Source organism: Ictidomys tridecemlineatus, chromosome 2 (assembly GCF_052094955.1).
Source record: "Ictidomys tridecemlineatus isolate mIctTri1 chromosome 2, mIctTri1.hap1, whole genome shotgun sequence".
In the NCBI taxonomy this organism is placed as follows: Eukaryota; Metazoa; Chordata; class Mammalia; order Rodentia; family Sciuridae; genus Ictidomys; species Ictidomys tridecemlineatus.
The window spans coordinates 203,486,806-203,506,789 of record NC_135478.1 but is presented as its reverse complement, the minus strand read 5'-3'; the positions used below and the strand labels follow the sequence as shown (position 1 = coordinate 203,506,789).

General features: G+C 35.9%; 2 protein-coding genes across 3 annotated transcripts in view; both read left to right on the top strand.

Annotated features, from left to right (window-relative positions):
* The first annotated feature begins 5,941 nt into the window (after positions 1-5,941).
* On the top strand, positions 5,942-15,323 carry Cldn12 (claudin 12). Of its 2 annotated transcripts, XM_005334681.4 has the most exons (3): positions 5,942-6,071; positions 7,475-7,563; positions 12,031-15,323. In XM_005334681.4, exon 3 carries the CDS (start codon positions 12,064-12,066, stop codon positions 12,796-12,798), a length of 735 nt encoding a protein of 244 aa, XP_005334738.1. In that variant the 5' UTR covers positions 5,942-6,071; positions 7,475-7,563; positions 12,031-12,063; the 3' UTR covers positions 12,799-15,323. The 2 variants fall into 2 exon arrangements, with proteins under 2 accessions (XP_005334738.1, XP_021588459.1); XM_021732784.3 differs by lacking the exon at positions 7,475-7,563 and having other exon boundaries at positions 5,967-6,071.
* Cdk14 (cyclin dependent kinase 14) overlaps positions 5,994-19,984 on the top strand; it is a 701,075-nt gene continuing 687,084 nt past the window's right edge. The window contains exon 1 of the mRNA XM_078040445.1: positions 5,994-6,071. The gene's annotated coding sequence lies outside the window, so the exon portion shown is untranslated. The remainder of the gene's footprint in view (positions 6,072-19,984) is intronic.

The following is a 19,984-nucleotide window of genomic DNA, read 5'->3' as shown; positions in this document are numbered from 1 at the left end:
ATTTGTTAGTATTTTCTAGTTATTGAAAGTATACTTTATGCTTTTCTGACCTTTGGTTTTTATTTTAAACAACAGGAAAATGTAGATTCATTTTTTATTTTATAAAATAAATAGATAGGCTGGGATATAGCTAAGTGGTTGTGTGAGGCCCTGCAGCGTTTGACCCCTAGCACTGATATATATATATATATATATATAAGTTGATTCACAACTAAATCTTAATTTACATTATCTCATATGCATTTTATTTTGTTTTTATATAAGCCTTTTCATTTGTTTCAAAATGCATTATTTTTCAAAATATATGCTGTTTGGAATACTTAACCATTTTATTACTAAATAACCAAATTCAACATGCTATGTACAGCAAATTTTTACTGAATCCCAGTAGTTCTTATAGAGCTTGTTATATCAGATTTATTTACCATCATGAAATGCAAGTTCATAGTAGCAGACTCTCAAATAGTATATTGTACTGTGATATAAACAAATTTCTAGAGTACCTTTTACATTGAGCTTTTTATGATATACAGTCATTAGTTGCTTAATGACATGGATTTAAAGAAATGTGTTTTTAGGCAATTTCAGAATTGTTCAAACACCAGAGTTTACTTACACAAACTAAGATGGCTACAGGATCATTAGGTGATATAATCTTGGGACCACTGTCCTCTAGGCAGTCCATCCTTCTTGTAAACTTTATTGTGTGATACGCGATTGTATAACATTAATTTACCATAGCATGATAAACTTTATTTCCTTTTGTTGTTGTATTTGCGGTATTGTTGTTTAAACTCAGGGTCTTATACATAGTAGGCAAGTGGTCTAACACTGAAGTACATCTCTGGCCCTTATGTAGTTTTATTTTGAGGTAGAGTCTCAGTAGAACAGGCTGGCCTCAAACTGGCAATCTTCCTGCCTCAGCTTCCCAAGTATTTGGGATTTTGACAGTACCACTACACCCAATTTTATTTTCTTTTAAATGGCAAACCTATATTAGTTAAGTAATCAGGGGGAAAGTCTGCTTATATAGTAGGATAAATTAGGTCAAGGGTATTTTACTTCAGGTTATATATAATTAGTTTTTTAATAAAGTTATGTTTCTTTTGAGCCCAGTGCTGATTTGCTTTGCAAAAATGGTGAACAGAGATTTCTCTGAGGTAGACAAAGATTCCTTTGAGGTAGTTAATGAAAACTACAGGTTTATTTCTAGCTAAAAAATTTGCATAAACCCCTGTATTTTCTAAGCAGTTCAGAGTTTGCAAAATTCAGATTAAAAACTCAGTTAACAAAGGTAAATTCCACTCAACATTCATGCAGGTATATTTAAAAAATGTTTCAAAGCACTAGCACAAGTTCACATAAAAATTACAATTTAAAATGAAAATTAGCAATAATATAAATACACAAAAGACGTGTTTTGCCAAAGTATGTCAACATTTTGTTTAAAGACGAAATAATGAATTGAATTCATATTTTTAAATCCTTAAAAGTATATCAAATTTAGTTTAAATCTGTCTCTCGCAGAATAGACAGGTGGAACAAACTCAGAAATTTTGTTAAAGCACATGGACTATGCTGGTAATTATAATATCTAACACGATAGTGTTACCATAGAGTTAGTACTGTGCTGAACATTGCATATATTAATTCACTTAATTCCTGGTTATTTATTTTTTAAATTTTGGGGGGTAAATATATGAAGATTTTAAAAAAGATTTTAAGAGTAAAATATTTGATAGCTTTTTAAAAGGAATTAGAAAAAATTATAGTCTTTGCTTACAAAATTTTATAATTTGGGAATTAAGCCAGTGAGATGGACATAGCTGACAAAAAGTGTCGACAACATGCTATAATTTTTACTGCAAAAGTAATAATTAGAAATAAACAGCTATTTTTTTCCTTAGATATTTCATATCTCATATTCTGATTGGAGCTTGGCAAGTTGAAAGTATTAAGGGAAATCTTTTTGACCAAAGTCAACTGAAAGAAAATAAAAACAAATAGATGATATAAATGAGAAAAGGGCAGAGAACAGAAAGAGAAATTTGAATGGAAAGTTATAGTATGTCCCTGTGGACAGCTCAGGATTAACAAGTGGGATCATTTCCTCTCAGTCAATTATATTAAGAATAAAAAAGCCAGAGGCAATTTTAACTATTACATATTAAGCCATTCTGGTTTTTAGGAATGTTTTGCTTTTCACCATATGACAGTTGCTTAATTAATAGTTGTTGGTACTTGAAAACTTCGGAGGAAGTAATCACCTCTGTACATATTATTAAATTGTTCATAATAGATATTAAATTCTTTGGGATGCCCAGATACCAAGCTCTGTGAAGCATAGCTCTTATATGAATCATGTCCTTTGAAATACTTGGAATTTGAAGAACAGGATATGTAGTTTATATTATAACTAATTTTTAGACAACATATGACAAAGTAGTTTTTTCCTGTTTACTTTGTAAACTCTTGAGTGCATTTAAAGTTGAAAGCAAAGGACAAAAGCTTCCTTTGTTCATGGCCCATATCCCAATATGTTTTTCTGAAATTGCCAATATTGTCTGACCAATGTCTTCATTTTTTATTGGCTATCAAATATTTATTACTAGTATTATTTCTATATAAAAGGCTATATAAAGAAGAGCGTCATAACTTTCTTTTAATTTTAATTTTATATTAAGAAAAAGGACAGTTAATAAAGCTAAAATATACCTTCATTTTTATTTGTATATGGCTTGCTGCAAATTGAGAGAGATGAAGAATATTTTAGATCAAGGACAGATGTTAAGTAAAAGCTTATGATTTTGGGTAGATTGGAAACAAGATTAAATGAGCAGAGTAAATAAAAGTCCCTGGTCAACTGAATCCTAATGGGAAATAACAGTACTATATAATGATGGATCCTCAGTTTCAAAACAAATCTTTCCTGGAAGTGGTACCATTTCAGGTCAAGAGAAACGGTAAGAACAAAATAATGAGCACACATGGTCTTTACTAAAGTATGAACCAGAAAAGCTGATCTGCCTCAAAGAACCATTAATATTTTAATGCCAAATTTATAACACATTTCTTCAAAAGTTTAACAGAGGTTTCGCTTTTAAAACTCGGAAAAAAACAGTGATGGTAGGTGTAGTAAAAACTAAAGTTTTTAAATGCTTGAAAACAATTACAGGCAAATGCCTTCAATTATCCTAAATATAGGAAAATCTTGTTGTACAGTCTCCTTTCTTTCTTCTCTCCTCTCCTCACTAGTAATTTTATTAAAGAAGACAGAAACAAATGTGCCATGATCTTACCCAATCAGTAGTATACCGATATTTCTAGCAGTTTTTTTAAAAAAATATATAGGTGCATTGATTTATCTTATAGCAAGCATCAAGAACAGCATTTTTTTTTTAAATTGAGACAGGGTTTCACTTATGTTGTCCAGGCTGGCTTAAAACTCCTGGACTCAAGTAATCCTCTTGCTCAGCCTCCTGAGTAGCTTGAGATTATAGCTCAATTACCTAACAGTTTTCAATGATGCTCTTTGTATTTGTGTACTGGAGATCAAGCCCAGTGCCTGGCACATGTTAGGCAAGTAGCTCTGCTGATGAGTTATATCCCCAGCCCCACCAAACAGTTTTTAAGTGATAGCTCACTGTTAAAATTATTCAGAACTTTTTTTTATCTTTCTTTATTCCTGGGGCTACCATAATAAAATACCATAAACTGAGGACTCAGACACCACAAAAATTTATTGTCTCAGCTCAGGAGGCTAGGAGTCTGAGATGAAGGTGCTTGCAAGGCTGGGTGCTTCTAAGGGCTGTGAGAGAAGCTGTTGAATACCTTGAGCCTAGTGACTGATGATGGGCTGACATATCACCCCAATCTCTGCCTCACCTCTACAGTATAGTCTCCCTTTGCCGGTTGTCTCCAAATTTCTTTTTTTTTTTTTTTAATGTATATGCCTATGATACGCGTGACTTTTTTTTTTTCAGTTGATGGGCACATTATTTTTATGTGGTGCTGAGAGTCAAACCCAGTGTCTCACACTTGCAAGGCAAGCGCTCTACCACGGAGCTACAGGCCTAGCTCCTACAAATTTCCTTTTTAAAAGAATATTAGTCACTGGATTAGGGTATAACCTAAGAACCTCACTTTAATGTGATTACCTCAAGACCCTATGTCCAAATCAGATTGCATTCTGAGGTATAAGGAGTCATTCATCCATCTGCCATTGCCAGAGCTGGCCTGGAGTTCAGAGCATCATCCAGAGATCTTTACATACACTACTCAATGCTTTCTTCCTCATTGATAAAATTCTCAGTCTGGTTTCGGAATTGAAGTGCTTCTGGACTTAGATAACTTTATTCATTCTGTGAAACAGTATGGCAAATGAGAAGGAGGTAGGAATGGGAATCAGTCCTTATTACGTGCTGAACTGTTGTAAACTTCTGTATATTCTCCATGAATATTAGTCCTTATCTTGATTTTCTTATGTAGCTGTACTATTACTACAGAGGAGACTCTCAAGGTGCAAAGAGTTTACTTAATTTACCCAAGGTCATAAAGGATTAGGGTGGTAAAGGGATGGGTGCATTTCTTTATTTTGGCATAGAACATAATTTTTGGGGGGGTACAAGAAAGGATATTATTCTAAATGAAATAAGCCAGTCACAGAAAGAAAAAAAATACTGTGTGATTCCACTTACATAAAGTATCTAGAGTAGTCAAAAAAAGAAACAAGGAATACAATGATTGTTGTCAGGGAGTGGGGAGTAGAGTAACTGGAGAATTCCTGCTTAATGGGTGTAAAGTTTTAGTTATATTAGAATAACACGTTCTAGAGGTGTGTCTATAACATACAAAGCAACTATATGATATTGTGTAATTTAATATTTGTTGAGAGTAGATCTCATAGCAGTTGTTCTTAACACACACATGCACACACACAGAGAACATGATTCTTTTCCTCCTTTATATTTTGAAAAATTTCAAAGCTGCAGAGAACTTGAAAAAATAGTGCAATGAACACCCATATGCTTACCCTTCTTTGATTCAACTGCCAACATTTGCCACATTTTCTTCGTGTGAGTGAGTGTGTGTGTGTGTGTGTGTGTGTGTGTGTGTGTGTGTTTGAAAGGAGGGTGAGATCATTTGAAAGTAGTAGAATCTAAAACTTCAAACTTTTTCTTCAACAATAATAAGATCAATGCCATACAGGAATCATCTAGTTTAAATTCAGATACTTACCAATACAGGACTTCACACTTAAAGAGAATCCAACAACAAAAATGGAACAGTTGAAATTTTGTAGGACAGTGCATTTATTTTAAATATCTAAGAAATAGCTAGAGACATGATACTTAATATATTGAGTCTCCCTTTTATTTCCCAAATTTTTATTGGTGCATTATAGTTGTACATAATGTTGGGATTTGTTACATATGTGTACGTGCACAATTGTGTACGTAAACTAGTCTTTTAATTTCCAAGACAGCAGTATGATGTAGGTAATATCATTTTCACAGCTAACTCAAATAACTAAAGAGGTAACTTTCCCAGGATCACTCAACCCACGTACACCAGAGCCCCATACAAACCCAGGCTGTGTGGTTCTAGAGTTTTAACTCTTTCCGCTTTGTGCCTAGATAAATACTTGGTGGCGGGAGTGGGAAGGGTCTCCGGATTTAGGAATTTTTGCTACTCTTATACGTGCAAGTCATATTTAATAGGAAATACTGGCTTAGGTACTAACAACGATTCTCAATTTTGTCTGGTGTAGCGCGCTTGGGCGCGCTTGTGTTTTTAAATCCATAACCTAAATCCAGAGAGAAACCAGCTACCAGAGAACTCAAGGGAGGCGGGGTATGTTGCCTACGGCCGGCGGCCCAGTGCATTCTGGGAGTTGTAGTCCCAGGTGTCCAGGGCAAGCCTGCGCCGGGCTGCGGGAGAACCTGTCTGCATTCCCAGAAGCCTCCGGGGCGGCTTCTTCCCTGAAACGCACTTCCGGGGACGCGGAGAGGGAGACGTTCCAAGAGGCTCCTCAGTGTGGGCGAGTGAAATGCCCTGGCTGTGAGGAACAGGTAGGTGTGGTCAAGAATGTTCCAATTTCAGAGACTTTTGCATAAGTAGTTGGGGATTTTATGTAAAACAACTAAGTCGAAGGAAATCAGGGACGTTGGAAAACGTTGTCCACACTTTTGGAGGTGAAAATCGAATGAGGTATTTGATACAGCTTTAAAATGTTGTTTTGTACGGAGGAGTATGGAAATACTGCTGCTGGAGAAGCTGAGGGCTTGGAGCTAGACTGGCTGGGGTGTGCGGTGCGGAGCTGCAAGTTGCTATTTTTGAATAACCAGCTGATGCTGGTTGTGTAATCATGACCTGCTCGCGGTTCAAACCCACTCAGTGTTGCAGGGATGGGCTTGCTCTGAGAACGTCCACAGTCATCACAGTTGCGGTCTCTTTCCATTGGCTCTAACTAGGAGGATTACTCACCCCCACCCCGCTTTTTCCTTTCTGCCAGCTCTAGGCTTCCTAATGACACAACTCAGGGCAAGGACGGGGGAGGCAGGTTGCCCCGGGAGCATGATTTGCATTTCTCCAAAGCTCTGGTTTTGTGTTTGGTCTTTGAAGGGACCAGGCATCACGTTAGAGAACGACCAAATATGGTGTACTCGCTTAAAGTGATTGTTCAGTGATCCAGTTGTGTGTTGTTATAAAACGAGTTCCTCTGACTTTGGAGTAAGCAGTTATGCTTGTTAACAACTCAAAGACTTAGACACTTGATTGTAATCAATGCCTTAAGGCTTGTGAAACAATCCTTAAGTTTTCATTCTTATCCTGCCTGTTTGAGATAGATAGTATTCGAAGAAGACATTGCTGATAGTTAAAATAGATATATGGAAATATCCTAAAATGGCAAATTGAACCACCAGTGGAACTATAAACTAAAAGGGGTAGAAGCATTCTAGTTGCAAATTGCAAATTTTAGGATGCACAATGCAGATCAGCTTTACCTAGTTTTGTTGTGGTATGCTTTTAAAACAATGTATTTCTTTTGCTTCTAATACAACTACAGAGTGTTTCCTCATCCTCTTTTCACTGTAGTCATAGGAGAAGGATGTAAAATTGTATTAAAACATTGATCATATGTTTCCAAGGCAATAAAGTGATTTGTATCCTTCTCAAATTATTTGAGAGTTATTTCTTTATCATACAATTTATGAATTTAAGAATAGTCTGACCTTTTTTTTTTTTTTTTTGTCCTTTTAAACCAATGCTGAAGATTGAACCCAGGGCATTGCATATACTATATAGGCATTCTATCACTAAGCTACATTCCCAATCCTAAACTGCCTTTTTGGTTTAACATTTCATTCATTTTGGGTGATTGCTAATTATTTTTTTTAATTTCACTTGAATTCAAATTGAGTTTTTAGAAAAGTTTTATATTTACTTGGGGGGCATTTTTCCTGTTTCCTAGGCCCTAATCATCTCTACTGTGTGTTCAAATGTACATGGGTTTCTTCTAAGTTGACTAAAGCTGTTTTAGAACTTCAGGTACCTCAAAGAGTAAGTACATCCTTTGGTTATATCTTATTTCCCTTCCTCCTGCTCAGTTAATAATAATGTTTTTGTTCCCCCTCTTCTTCAACCAAATAAAGGCACAGGACAGCCTTTGAGTGCAAAGATTGATGACTTAATTGTTTCTAAGAAAACCCAAATTACAGGTAGAAAGGACTGCCAGTGTTCCCATAAAGAATTGATTTAGCTGCCATGAGACATGTGTCCTTTATAGCTAGCTGTTCCTCCGAATTGTCCTTGAAAAAATTATGATGGGTTTGTGAATTCCTAAAGCTTTTAGCCACTATTTTTGCTCCAGTCTTCTTTGAACTCTGTTCAAAACCACAGAAAAGATAACCTTTGAAAATGTTTTTATTCAAAATTATACCTTTGATTGCACTTAATTGTGTATCAGATTTTATCCATCCACTTCTCTGAAAATCACTGTGGAACAGATAGTCAAAAGACAAATGTGAAGTGGTTGTTTTGAAACAGTGTATTTTATTTGGTCAATAACTACTCCAAAGAGAATGTGTTATCATTATTGCTAGATCACTGTACTCATCTGTGGTTGTTTGCTGAGAATCCAGATTAAAAGCATATTCTTTCCTTAAAAAGTAAATAACCTACTACTAATTATTACAGCCTTAAATTTATGACTGTTCTGGTTTTCAAAGGGTTTTACTGTTCACCAACTCACAACTACCTTATGGGACATTTTACTGATTAGAAATTTCAAGTTCAGAGGACATAGTAACTTGTTTGTAAATGACAGGTTAGGACTGGTATTGGGGTCTTTGGTCTCCTAGATGACAATACCATCCTGCCTTCCAGATAGAAACAATAAACCCACACGTCTGTATACAAGACCCAATTCAAAACTGTCACCTATGGCATGAGAGTTCATCAGTTTTGCTAAAGCAGAGACACAGTCAAACAGCTTGGAAGCTTCAGAGCACAGGATGGAATGAATTGTTCCCAATAAAGTGAATGCAACTGCCAGTAAAGTAAATTTGTAACTTTTTCAGTATCCAGGCCGTGAATCCTCTGTTTGCTCTCTCATTCAATAAATAAGAGAATGCTTTCTATGTGCTAATGTTTAACTTAATAAAACAGAGGTTTCTCTGCCCTGAAATTCATAATCTGGTGGGAAAGAAGAATACCCAAATAAGGGGAAGGAATGGGAGCGTTTAGGGTAATGTTAGTTAAGCAAAGAATACGATAGATAGGATTAAGAAAGTTCCAGGAAGAGTACCATGTGGGAAAGTCTGTAACCAAATTAGAAAGTGGAAAATTTGGGAAGTTAAAAAAAAGCAATGTGGCTATAAAGACTAGAGTATAGGTGGGAGAGCAGTTCATAAAGAAGCTTGAAAATTCAGGCAGCAATTAGATGGTTTACATTGTGGGTAAGTTTTAAAACTTTGGAGACTGTTCTGCTGGAAATGGGAAGCTATTGAATGTGAGGAAATGGAATAACACGATCAGTTTTATTTTTGAAAACAATTACATAATTAATTCTCTTAATACACAAACAAGTAGAGATCTTTTTACTCTCTCAAGTATGAACATATTCTAATCTGGAAGTCAGTATTATCTTTCAGTTTTAAAACACTAAGCATATTCCTTCCCCAGCTATTAGGTGTTATCCCTCTTGAGGGATATAGGACTTATCAAATCACATGTAAGTGGAATTAATAATTGGGCATAAAAAGTAAGTTACCTAAGGAAGTTATAAGGAGCTAGACATTAATTTCAGCACAAGGGTTTAGCTTACGAATTGATGTTAATAGTATTCTCCTTCTAGAAAAAAATACCATAGTTAGTCTTTGTTGACTCTCTATAAGTAAAACTTTCGGTTAGTTCCAAAACCTGAATTAAGAATGCTTCATCAACAGCAGGTTTAGAGGACTAATGTAATACTTTTATTGATTTGTTGTAGGATCTAGTTAAACACATTTTAATACTAAAATAAATATTGGCCTACGTCAGTTCCTTAATGTTGTTTGTCAGTCTGTAGGCTGGGAATTACAGGAATGAATTTATAATAATAGTTATTTATCCTGATCTTGTTTCTCATTGCCTTTGGATTGCAGTTTATAGACAAATCTCAATTACATTCCCTGTCTCTGGAAGGAAGAAGGAATTGTAACTAGGTTAGAACTTTAAGTGGGTTATTTTGAAGCTTTGAAAGAAACAGAGGGAACCTTTTTCTTATGTGTTCACAACTTTGATCATATCTTTATTCTCCTTCATTCTCAATCTTTCTGTAACCCTGGATGGTAAATTTTTAGGAACATATATCTTATTACTTCACTTAGTACCTATGATAATCACTTAACGTGTAGTATTCTTAAAATTGATTCACATCAGCATTTAACGTAGCATTAAACAACATAATCTTTTTGACTGTTAACACATTAGATGGAAGGTCCACTTTGAGTGGTCTCAGTGTTCTTCCAGGACCTAAAAGAGTTTTGTATATGCAAAATACTCAGCACAACATAAATACTCATTGAATGAATGATTGCTTACTCATAGCTGTTTTCTTGTTTAGTTGTACATTACCCGTGGCCCACCTTTGTGAGTTATTATGGTTTGGTACAGGGCCCAGTATTCGTTTATTCAAATATTCCTAGAAATACTTATATGCCAGGCATTGTACAAACTGCTCACAATATATGGGGGAGACAGATGAATGAACAAAAACCAACAGGAGGCTGAATTCTGGAGTGTGACATTATTATTATCTTCCCGATGTAAACATTCTCAAATCTGCACTGGTGTTTTCAAGGCTGGAAAGGTTTTGCTTGCTAAAATTAAATAAGACAGTTTTCTTCCAGTTTGCATGAAGAAGTAATTCCTTTGTTTTTTCATCCATAAAACTTTCTTAAACAGTTGCAACTTTTGATAATACTGGCAGGTAACATATTAAATAAGTAGCAACCTAATATCCGTACAAGAACTTAGAACTAACCATTTTTAATTTGAGATCATTTGCTTAAACTCTGCTTTTATTTGTATACTTGTATATATACATATACTTCAAACATACATATGTACATATAGGCATATAAGTTTTATTAAAATTACTAATTCATAGGTTGGATTAAATAGGTAGCTAACGTTTTTTAAAGAACATTGTGTCCTCCCACTGAAACATAGCAATCATATTCTAATCCAGTATAAAAATTATTCTCAACCTTTATTCCTTCATTGTGCTCTGATCTATAAAAGTAAATGTGCTACCTTATTAAAGTAGTTTGAATAAAATGCTAGCTTATAGTTTATTATATTCAGAAAACAGATTTTTAATTTGGGTCGAAAAAGGCAAAGTACAGTTTTTCTTACAATAGCAGAAATAGAGACAGGTTGTCATTACTTCAAAGATCTTTGCATTCATCTCGTATGAACAGTAATAGTATAATGACCAACAAGTGCTGTAGAGTTCTCTGAGAGCACTTGGGTCTTGTTGAATCATCCTGGAAGTAGTTGAGCAGGATAATTTTAGAGACCCTTGTTCTTGGCTTTTCATTTGACTAACTCATTGAAGATGAGTCCATTTACTTTTAATAATTCCCTAGTGTACTCAATATGTAGAAATGAGATGAGCTTGCTTTTTCTTATTTAACATTCATTCAACAAATGTTCTTTGAACTTCTTCAGATTGCAAGCACTGAGCTGATCTCCAAATGTTAAGAAGTAAACATTTGCATAGCACATTGCCCCAGACATGTTTTAAGTACTTGACATTATATTATCTCTTTGAACAACCATGTGAGGTAGGCACTATTATCTTCTTCGTCAATTTACAGATGGATATGAGGCACAGGAGAGTTCTGGAGCTGGCCCAAGGTTAATTGGCTAGTAAGTGTGAGGAGATGGGGATGAGAACCAAGCATTCTGGTTCAGAGGCAGCTCCCACCCACTTTGCTGTCCTATATTGCTTTTTTCCTCATTCCTTTTCCTTTTATGAGCTGCTTTCATCTTTGCTTTATGCTGGTCTCCTTTTATACTAGCATGAGCATTTGAGGCTCAATTTGTAGTGTTTGCAGTTAATTGATAGCTAATGAGTGTTCTAACCCTTATTATATGTTTGAGTGCCTTATACCTAAAAATGGTTGATATTTGTGTATTGAATGCATGATTATTGACAACCAGAATTTTAGGTGTGATGTTAAGATAATTTGACATTATTTTTGTTCTTCCTCTGAGTAACAGTGAAGAAAAATATTGATGACTAAATATTTTATAGTATATAGTCAATGGAAACCAATCATATGTGTTTGCACCTGAACTCTGAGGTCACACACATGTTACATATATGCATTTATACATTCATATTGTATAGAGAACAAAGGAATTTCCCTTTTAGCATCAACATTTCCTCAATAGATGTGTTGCTAATTGGTACCACCTTTCCTGCTGTAATCTGCTTTTCTTCCCTCATGCTTTGTCTTCTTGTGTGTCACCCCCTAGTCTGATTGAAAGTACTGCACAAGCCTGCCTGCCATGGGCTGTCGAGATGTCCACGCAGCCACAGTCCTCTCCTTTCTATGTGGGATTGCCTCAGTAGCGGGCCTCTTTGCAGGGACTCTGCTTCCCAACTGGAGAAAATTACGACTGATTACATTCAACAGAAATGAGAAGAACCTGACTGTTTACACAGGCCTGTGGGTGAAATGTGCCCGGTACGACGGAAGCAGTGACTGCCTGATGTACGACCCTACTTGGTACTCATCAGTTGACCAGTTGGACTTGCGTGTCCTCCAGTTTGCCCTGCCCCTCAGCATCCTGATCGCAATGGGTGCCTTGCTGCTCTGCTTGATTGGAATGTGTAATACAGCCTTTAGGTCCTCTGTGCCTAACATCAAACTGGCCAAGTGTCTGGTCAATAGTGCAGGCTGCCACCTGGTGGCTGGGCTGCTGTTTTTTATGGCAGGTAATGTGAGCCTCTCTCCATCCATCTGGGTCATCTTTTATAACATCCATCTGAACAAGAAGTTTGAGCCAGTCTTTACATTTGACTATGCGGTATATGTCACCATTGCTAGTGCTGGAGGTCTTTTTATGACTTCCCTTCTACTGTTCATTTGGTATTGTGCATGCAAATCTTTGCCTTCTCCTTTCTGGCAGCCATTGTACTCCCATCCTCCCAGTATGCACACTTACTCACAGCCCTATTCAGCTCGATCCCGCCTCTCTGCCATTGAAATTGACATTCCAGTAGTTTCACACACTACCTAATGGGGATATAGGTAATTGTTTAAAAAAATAAACTTGTTGTAGCCTCACATTCTCCCCATGTAAAGAGCTATATATACATTTTCCTGTGTTCCTAACCAGTCAATGAAGCCAAATTTGTGTGTCCTGCTAGAATGAAGTGCTGCTAGTTTTTATGAGGAGTAAATTACATTATTTTAAGTGAGAAACATTCCTTTTATCTTGCTTCTTATACTAGAAGGATTTTTAACCTCCTTGTTGATATCTGACCAATAATTTAAGTGGAAAGGACTTGTGTCACAACTGAGGTGATTTAGAACAACATGGTAAAGATGATGACTAAGAGAAGCTGTTTTATACAATCTTTCTGAGTATTTCAGATTGTATAGTGTCCTTTTTCTATAATACCTTAAACTGGAAAAAGAAAGGCAATTTCAAATATAAGAAATTTCCTTCAAATAGGGTAATATTTTGACAGTAGTCAGTAATTTACCAGTTTAAGGCTTTAACTTTTCTTTGGGGGCTAATTGTACTGAATAGTCTTGTTGTGATAAAGATTATTTTCTTTTGTGAATTCCTTATCTTCTACCTCATACCAATGTTTGAAAGCAAAATGGATTTTAAGTGATTTCATAGTAAAACTAACATTTTAAACATCTATTAGTTACAGATAACATTTAACAATTTTTAAAGTTAATGATTCCATAAATTGCTGAAGTTAAAATGTGACATGTGACAGGTTGGTGCTTTCTCTGAGGCAAAAAAAAAACATCCTTTTTTCCACATACCATCCATCAAGAAGTACTCATTACCACATATAATCAGTCTCCAAAGGGAAAGAAAAATTAAAAGGTTGTTCAAACCCAGTGATTTGTTCTCTTGAAGACAAAAATGGTAGGGGGCATGAGTGTTCTTCAGCACAACATTAGAGATTCACTCACTGATTGCTGTTTGAGTAATGGGGAAGTAAGGGATGGCTTTTCTGTGACCACATTCACCCTTGATTCATTTCCTGCCCCCATCAATGATTATTTCCTTGAGCGTATATCTCTGCCTAACACTTTAGTAGGTGCCTTAGAAGATACATGAAAATAGGAGATCTGGTCCCATCCATGAAGAAATTTTAATCTAATAGAAAAGATCAAACTGTTACCTGACAATTTGGGAACAGTCTGACTTCTTTAGCAGGTGGCCTTAACTTCTCAGTCATTGATCCAGGAATATAATTTCACCCAGAGATGAGACTTCCTGACAGACAAGTTGTACACTACCAGCAAGTCCCAAACTCTGGAAATTTGCTTTATTTCAATTCATTGAATACTTAGGGCACCTTCCTTAGCCTACATGCTGTAATAACACTGTATCAAATTCTTGAGAATGGGCAAAAGTTGTAGAGAACTTTAAGTTGTACCTTTCCACCTCTGAAAGTATGATGATGTATTAAGGAGGGACATGTTTTAAAAATCTCCTCTGATGTGGTATCAATTAGATGAAACCAGGTTAACACTAAGATAAGACTTAGACATTCAGGGATATTGGGTTTTTAGCCCTATGAACTTGAGCTGCTTATTTAGTTGGTGTGATTTGCTACATATTAGCATTATGTTTGCAAGGATTTTATTAACTATTAAAGATTTTACAAACAGCTATGGTAAACAGATTATTATGCCTCTTTTACAAATCTGAGAGTATGGTTCTGATATTTCTAGAGATATATATATATATATATATATATATAGACAGAGACAGAATTTTTTTTTCCTAATTCAAATACTACTTTATGTACATAGAAATAAATCCATTTGTGTAATTTTTAAATGGCATCAGTAGAAAGCATGCAAGGCTTTGGTTTTTAAATTGTGGCTTCTGATTTATCTCAGTTCTCATTCTTTTCATTCTTCTCAGTTGTAGCTGATCTTGATCATTCCAAGAACAATGGTAGGTGGAATTTTGAGATTAATATTAATTTTCCCTCTTTGCTAATTAATTTCAGTCCTTCATCTCACTAAATTTTGGTTCATAAGAATCAAGAATTCCACCACCCCTTGGTCTTTGTGTAAACAATGCTAAAGAAAAGTAGGCTAGATAGTTTTTAGTTCCTGGAATTATAACTATAAACATTGAGAATCCTTTGGCTTCATAATCTGTTGTCACAGTAAGTATTTAATTATGGATTCACATGGCAAAAGAAACAGCTGTTTATTGTCTTTTTATTGTTTCAGATTTGCTATTTTTTAAATCCATCAAAGGAAAGCAAGTATTTATAGTTCGTTTAGTCACTCTTGAGCATTCATCAGGCTATCATTGTAAAGGGAGAATAATTTGTTGTTAAAGGCCTTTTACAGAAACCAACTTGGATAATAACCTTAAATGTTAGTATGGTGCACCAGATTTGGTTTATCCAGCCATGGAAGAAAAACAAATCAAGAACCTGAGTTTACTTGTATATATATTCTGTAATGGATAGTATGTTTGCTGTAAACTGCAAGGTAAAACCTCAATAAAGTGTACTGTACTTCTTGATGTTTATTAAAAATGTATTTTTACAAGTTTCTGCTTCTTTTCTTGGTGGTTTTAAATGAAATATTGTGAAAAATGTTTCTCAAGTACACATAAATTTACAAAGACACAGTCCTATTTAAAGCTTTATATAATAGAAACTAGAAAGGTATTGAAAAGCATGGAATTGTTATTCCAGAAGTATCAAGACCCTTTATACAAGGGAGCCATCGGGGACACAATTTTTCCCAACTCGTACAAAAGCTCTAGATAACTACAGCCCTGGCCAACGCCTAATTCAACCTAATTGAGAGACCCAATCTTGAAGAATAGGTGTTTCTATGTTATGATGTATTTTGAGTTTTCCTTGTTCCATATCAAAGTACTGAATATTTATTGCCAGATGAAGTGAAGCAGCATAATCTGAAGTAAAGGGAGAAGAAAGATCTGAGCTGAGACTGGAAGCAGAGTTTTAATTTTAGTCAGATATGAGTGGCTGCTCGTGTTAGCCAAGCAATAAACTGAACACTGATCAGACATGGAGTTCAGAAGTTAATTTGCAGTCAGCCTAGTTTACACCATGTTTATGTTGTCTTACAGTTACCAAGAATAAACCATTCCTATTTTTAAAGTTCATCATTTGTTTTTATCTAGCCAGTTCCATCTGGGGCCCAGTTGCATCTCTTTAAGAAGAGAGTACAGTGGATAGTTTCCCAGGTGGAATAGGAAATAATTCATGCTAGGACTCATTAGCAGTTGAGTTGACAAGCTTCCCTCTGATAAGACAAAGAGCAAGATAAAAGCCTGCGGTGTTGGTTGTGACATAAGGGTTGGGAGAAGGAAAACAAATTGTACTTCACTGTACATTTAAGTATAGTGAATTTAATCTGATTGTTTTCCTAACACTTGACCAGATCTGATGACTTCAGACTCTAAGAAGGGATGCTGAACTCCTCAACTGGGAGATTCATGGAAAAAAATCTGACCCAAGTGAAGAAACAGTTCCCCTAGACTTTATGTGCTTGTCTACCCTCTAAGCTTGTATGGTTAGGCACTAAGGTTGAAAACATAAGTGCTAAAATGGAGTTAGGAAAGGCCTAAATTTTCCACCAGGTGGAACCACAGCGCCAGTGATCTTAAATGTGATAGAACAGAACAGAAATTAAATTTCTAATGCCTTGTAGTAAATGAGGATTATCTATATCTCATCTTGAGTCAAGTGAAATTCTATACCCTTACAAGTGATACAGAGAAAGGATGTTGAACACAAATTCACTTTATTCAGAGAACCCAGGTATGCATTAAGGAAACAAATAAAACTTCAATTTTGGTTAAATTATAAGATTTAATCAGATGTTTCAAAGAAAAATGGCAAAGAAGAAAGATGTCTTATTTTTAACCTAAAACCCCATCATTATCTGTCACCTATCAAGACACTGACGGCTTGTTTTTCTGTTTATGTATTTGTTTTTGTTTCCACAAATGAATCAGAAATCTGTTCAAAGCAAAGGCACTCAGACTGCCAAGAGAAAGTAGCAGTGTTTCCACAGGGCATCGACATGAATCATAGCAAGAGCTAATAGAAGTATCTCCTACAGAGTCTCCAGAATCCCACTGCATCTGCCTTTGGGAACATGGTGGTAGGACAAGCTTCATGAGCATGATACTTGTACAGTGATACAGGATCCTGCACTCAGAAGGGCTCTACCCTTGGTTTAATATTCTGTGGTTGCTGCCTTAAAATTATTAATTTTTTGAACAAGGGGCTCTGAGTGCATTTTAATTTTGCACAGGGCCCCACAAGTTAGGTAGCCTGTCTTACATGAGGACATTCTGGGGAAGACAGACACCAGCTTTGGAGGCAGGCAGTTTTAGATTCTGTCTAAACTGCCTCCTTACTTGGTATGCACTAGGAAGGTTACTTCTACTCTGGGCTTCAGATTTTCATCTGCAACAAGGACAGTAACAGTTATCTCCTGAAGTTGTTATTGTGAGGATTAGACACTGTTGTGAAGGAATATAAGTAAAGTACCTAATACAATATACCCAATTATATTACAAATATTATTCATAAAAGCTAATTCTGTATATTATTAACATCAACCCCAGTTGATGTTAGTGCTGTTCATAAAAACAAGTATCTTTAGAAAGACAGATCTCCATTTTATAGGGAGGTACTGACTTACATTGTCACTACCATCATTTTTGCCAGGATCTTCATGGCTTCTACTGCAGCTGCAGCTATAATAAAAACAAAGAAAATTAACAGTCCTCTTAATTGTTAGCTACTTGTAATGTAGTTTTTTTTCATGATTCCATACTAAAAACAAGGAAGTCAATGAGTTTCCCTGATGCTGTAAGGAGGTATGAAGCTGATAGACTATGAAATTATATATTTATATGAAAATATACTATATAGGGATATATGTATATATACATATACATATATCCTTTATAATAGCTTAGGATAAAGGATTTTTTATACTATTCCTATTATCAAAGCAGCAGGTCCCTTCTCTTTTTAAACCAGTCCCAAAATAGTTGCAGGCAGAGAAATACATTTTGTTGTTCATTAATTTCAAATAGTGGTATTACAGCTCTGATTTTCCAAATCCAAGCACTGAAACCCTTAATAGACTTATGTATTCCCCACAGTAGAGAGGACAGGGAGCCAAAGTAGGCACTGACATTAGTATAGTTGAGGTGATGTATTTTGAACCAACACATATGAGATTATATCTAAATGCAGTCTTTTCATTATTCATGAGAGTTGTGTTATAAAGTCACCATGAACATTGAATTAGCAAACACTGAACACTGCTTGTAGGGTTAGGTACCTGGGAACCTCTGGTCATAAAATATTAATCAATCCATCAGTACATAATCTAGTTTTATGTGCATTTCTGTTTAAAGATATTTTATTGAATGTACATCGTTGACTTATATATTTTTTTGGTCCAGGGATTGAACCCAGAGCTGCTTAACCACTGAGACACATCTCTAGCCCCTTTAAATATATTAGAGAAAGGTCTTGCTGACTTGCTGAGACTGGCTTTGAACTCAGAATCCTCCTACCTTAGCCTCCCTAGCCTCTGGGATTACAGGCATACACCACCATACCTGACAACTCATTAGTATTGTATTGACATTATAGCTAGCAGGATTGTAACTCATGACTAATGGATGCTTATCTAGTACATACTCCCTGTACCCCCCCCCACCGCCGACCCCTACCACCATAAGGCACATAATCACTTCTGCTTGGGAACACTAGACAGCACTTCTAAATGAGTTTTTACAGCAAAACAAGAAGGAAGGGAGGGAGAGAGGGAACATGAAAAATGTGGCACTAACCAGGACACTTAAATCAGTGTAAGAATTGAAACAAAAAGGCAAAGAGTGTTGCTGGAACATGTATGTCAACTGGAACATGTATGTCAGCCCATTTTTGCAGCTCTACACATGTCTGAGAGTGGCCATGAAAGCACAGTGATTGTTCATTCTGGGGTTACAAACAAATTTTATTAAATGAATTTGCAAATACAGAATTCAAAAATAATGAGGATCAATTATATTCAGAAGTAGTGATTCCCATACCTTGGTGGACTTGAATAGAAAATGAATCTGGTATTGGTTAAAAATGAACATAATTGATTATACCTTTCATATCATTTTCAAGTAGGATACAGCAGAAAGCACATGGAATTGGGAGAATTGAAATCTCTATAGCTCCAGGTCTTTGTCTTACTGTGTAGGTATCTGAAATCCTGTTTCTCAGTTTCCACCTCTCTAAGTTGAGACCAGTAATCTTCATCTTACTCTGTCATTGTGGTCATGAGGGTGCATTGACTTTTCTTAAGGTCTCACTGCTATCTAATGTTGAGATTGGGATTGAAGGAGAAGCCAGTTTATACATCAGAATCTTCCTTTGCAGAATTGTTGGTTCTCCTGCAGAAAACAGGCCAAATTCATGCTAATATTGGGAGTTGAATAATGAGTGTGTTTTCATTCAAAATACCTTATGAACTCAAGGAAGCCAAATACATCCATCAGTGTTTTCTGATTAAACTGTCTGTCCTAAATGAGAAAAAATAATGAGTCAATTGTTATTTGACGCCCCTGCCCCGCCTCTACTAGTATTTTAAGAGGAAAATAAGAATGAGATACAACATTTACCTTCTGACATAACAAAAGGGCCCAGTGAGAAGTTGGTTATGCTGTGATTGATAGATCTTGGGGTAGGTAGAGGAGACACCACAAAAAGATACACCCCTCAGCCAGCCTTGGGCCCCTGTACTATTCTTCTATCCTGCTAAGTTAAATATGTAACCCTTTGGTTTGGGGGCAGAAACTATGACACGTGCACATGTGAACCATGGTCCTGAAGGGATCATTCATATTTAATCAGTATTGGCCATGTGTACCCTAAGGATAAGTGCCAATGCTATAAGCTTTCTACTTTGTGGCCAGGAGGAGTGGGGAGGGACCTGGGCAGGCGGAGGGGGGCATTGATACACTGATTATATAATATTTAACTTAAAGGACAATAGAGTGGACATCCAGAGTCCATGCTAAGAGCCACATCTTCCCAATGTGCTGTCACCCCGCCCCATCCCTTTTCCTTTGTTTCATTCACAGAGAGCCTTGTTATTGCTTAAAAATCCAATGAATCTGAAAAATTTCAACTATAGTACTTGAGGGGTCACTCCAC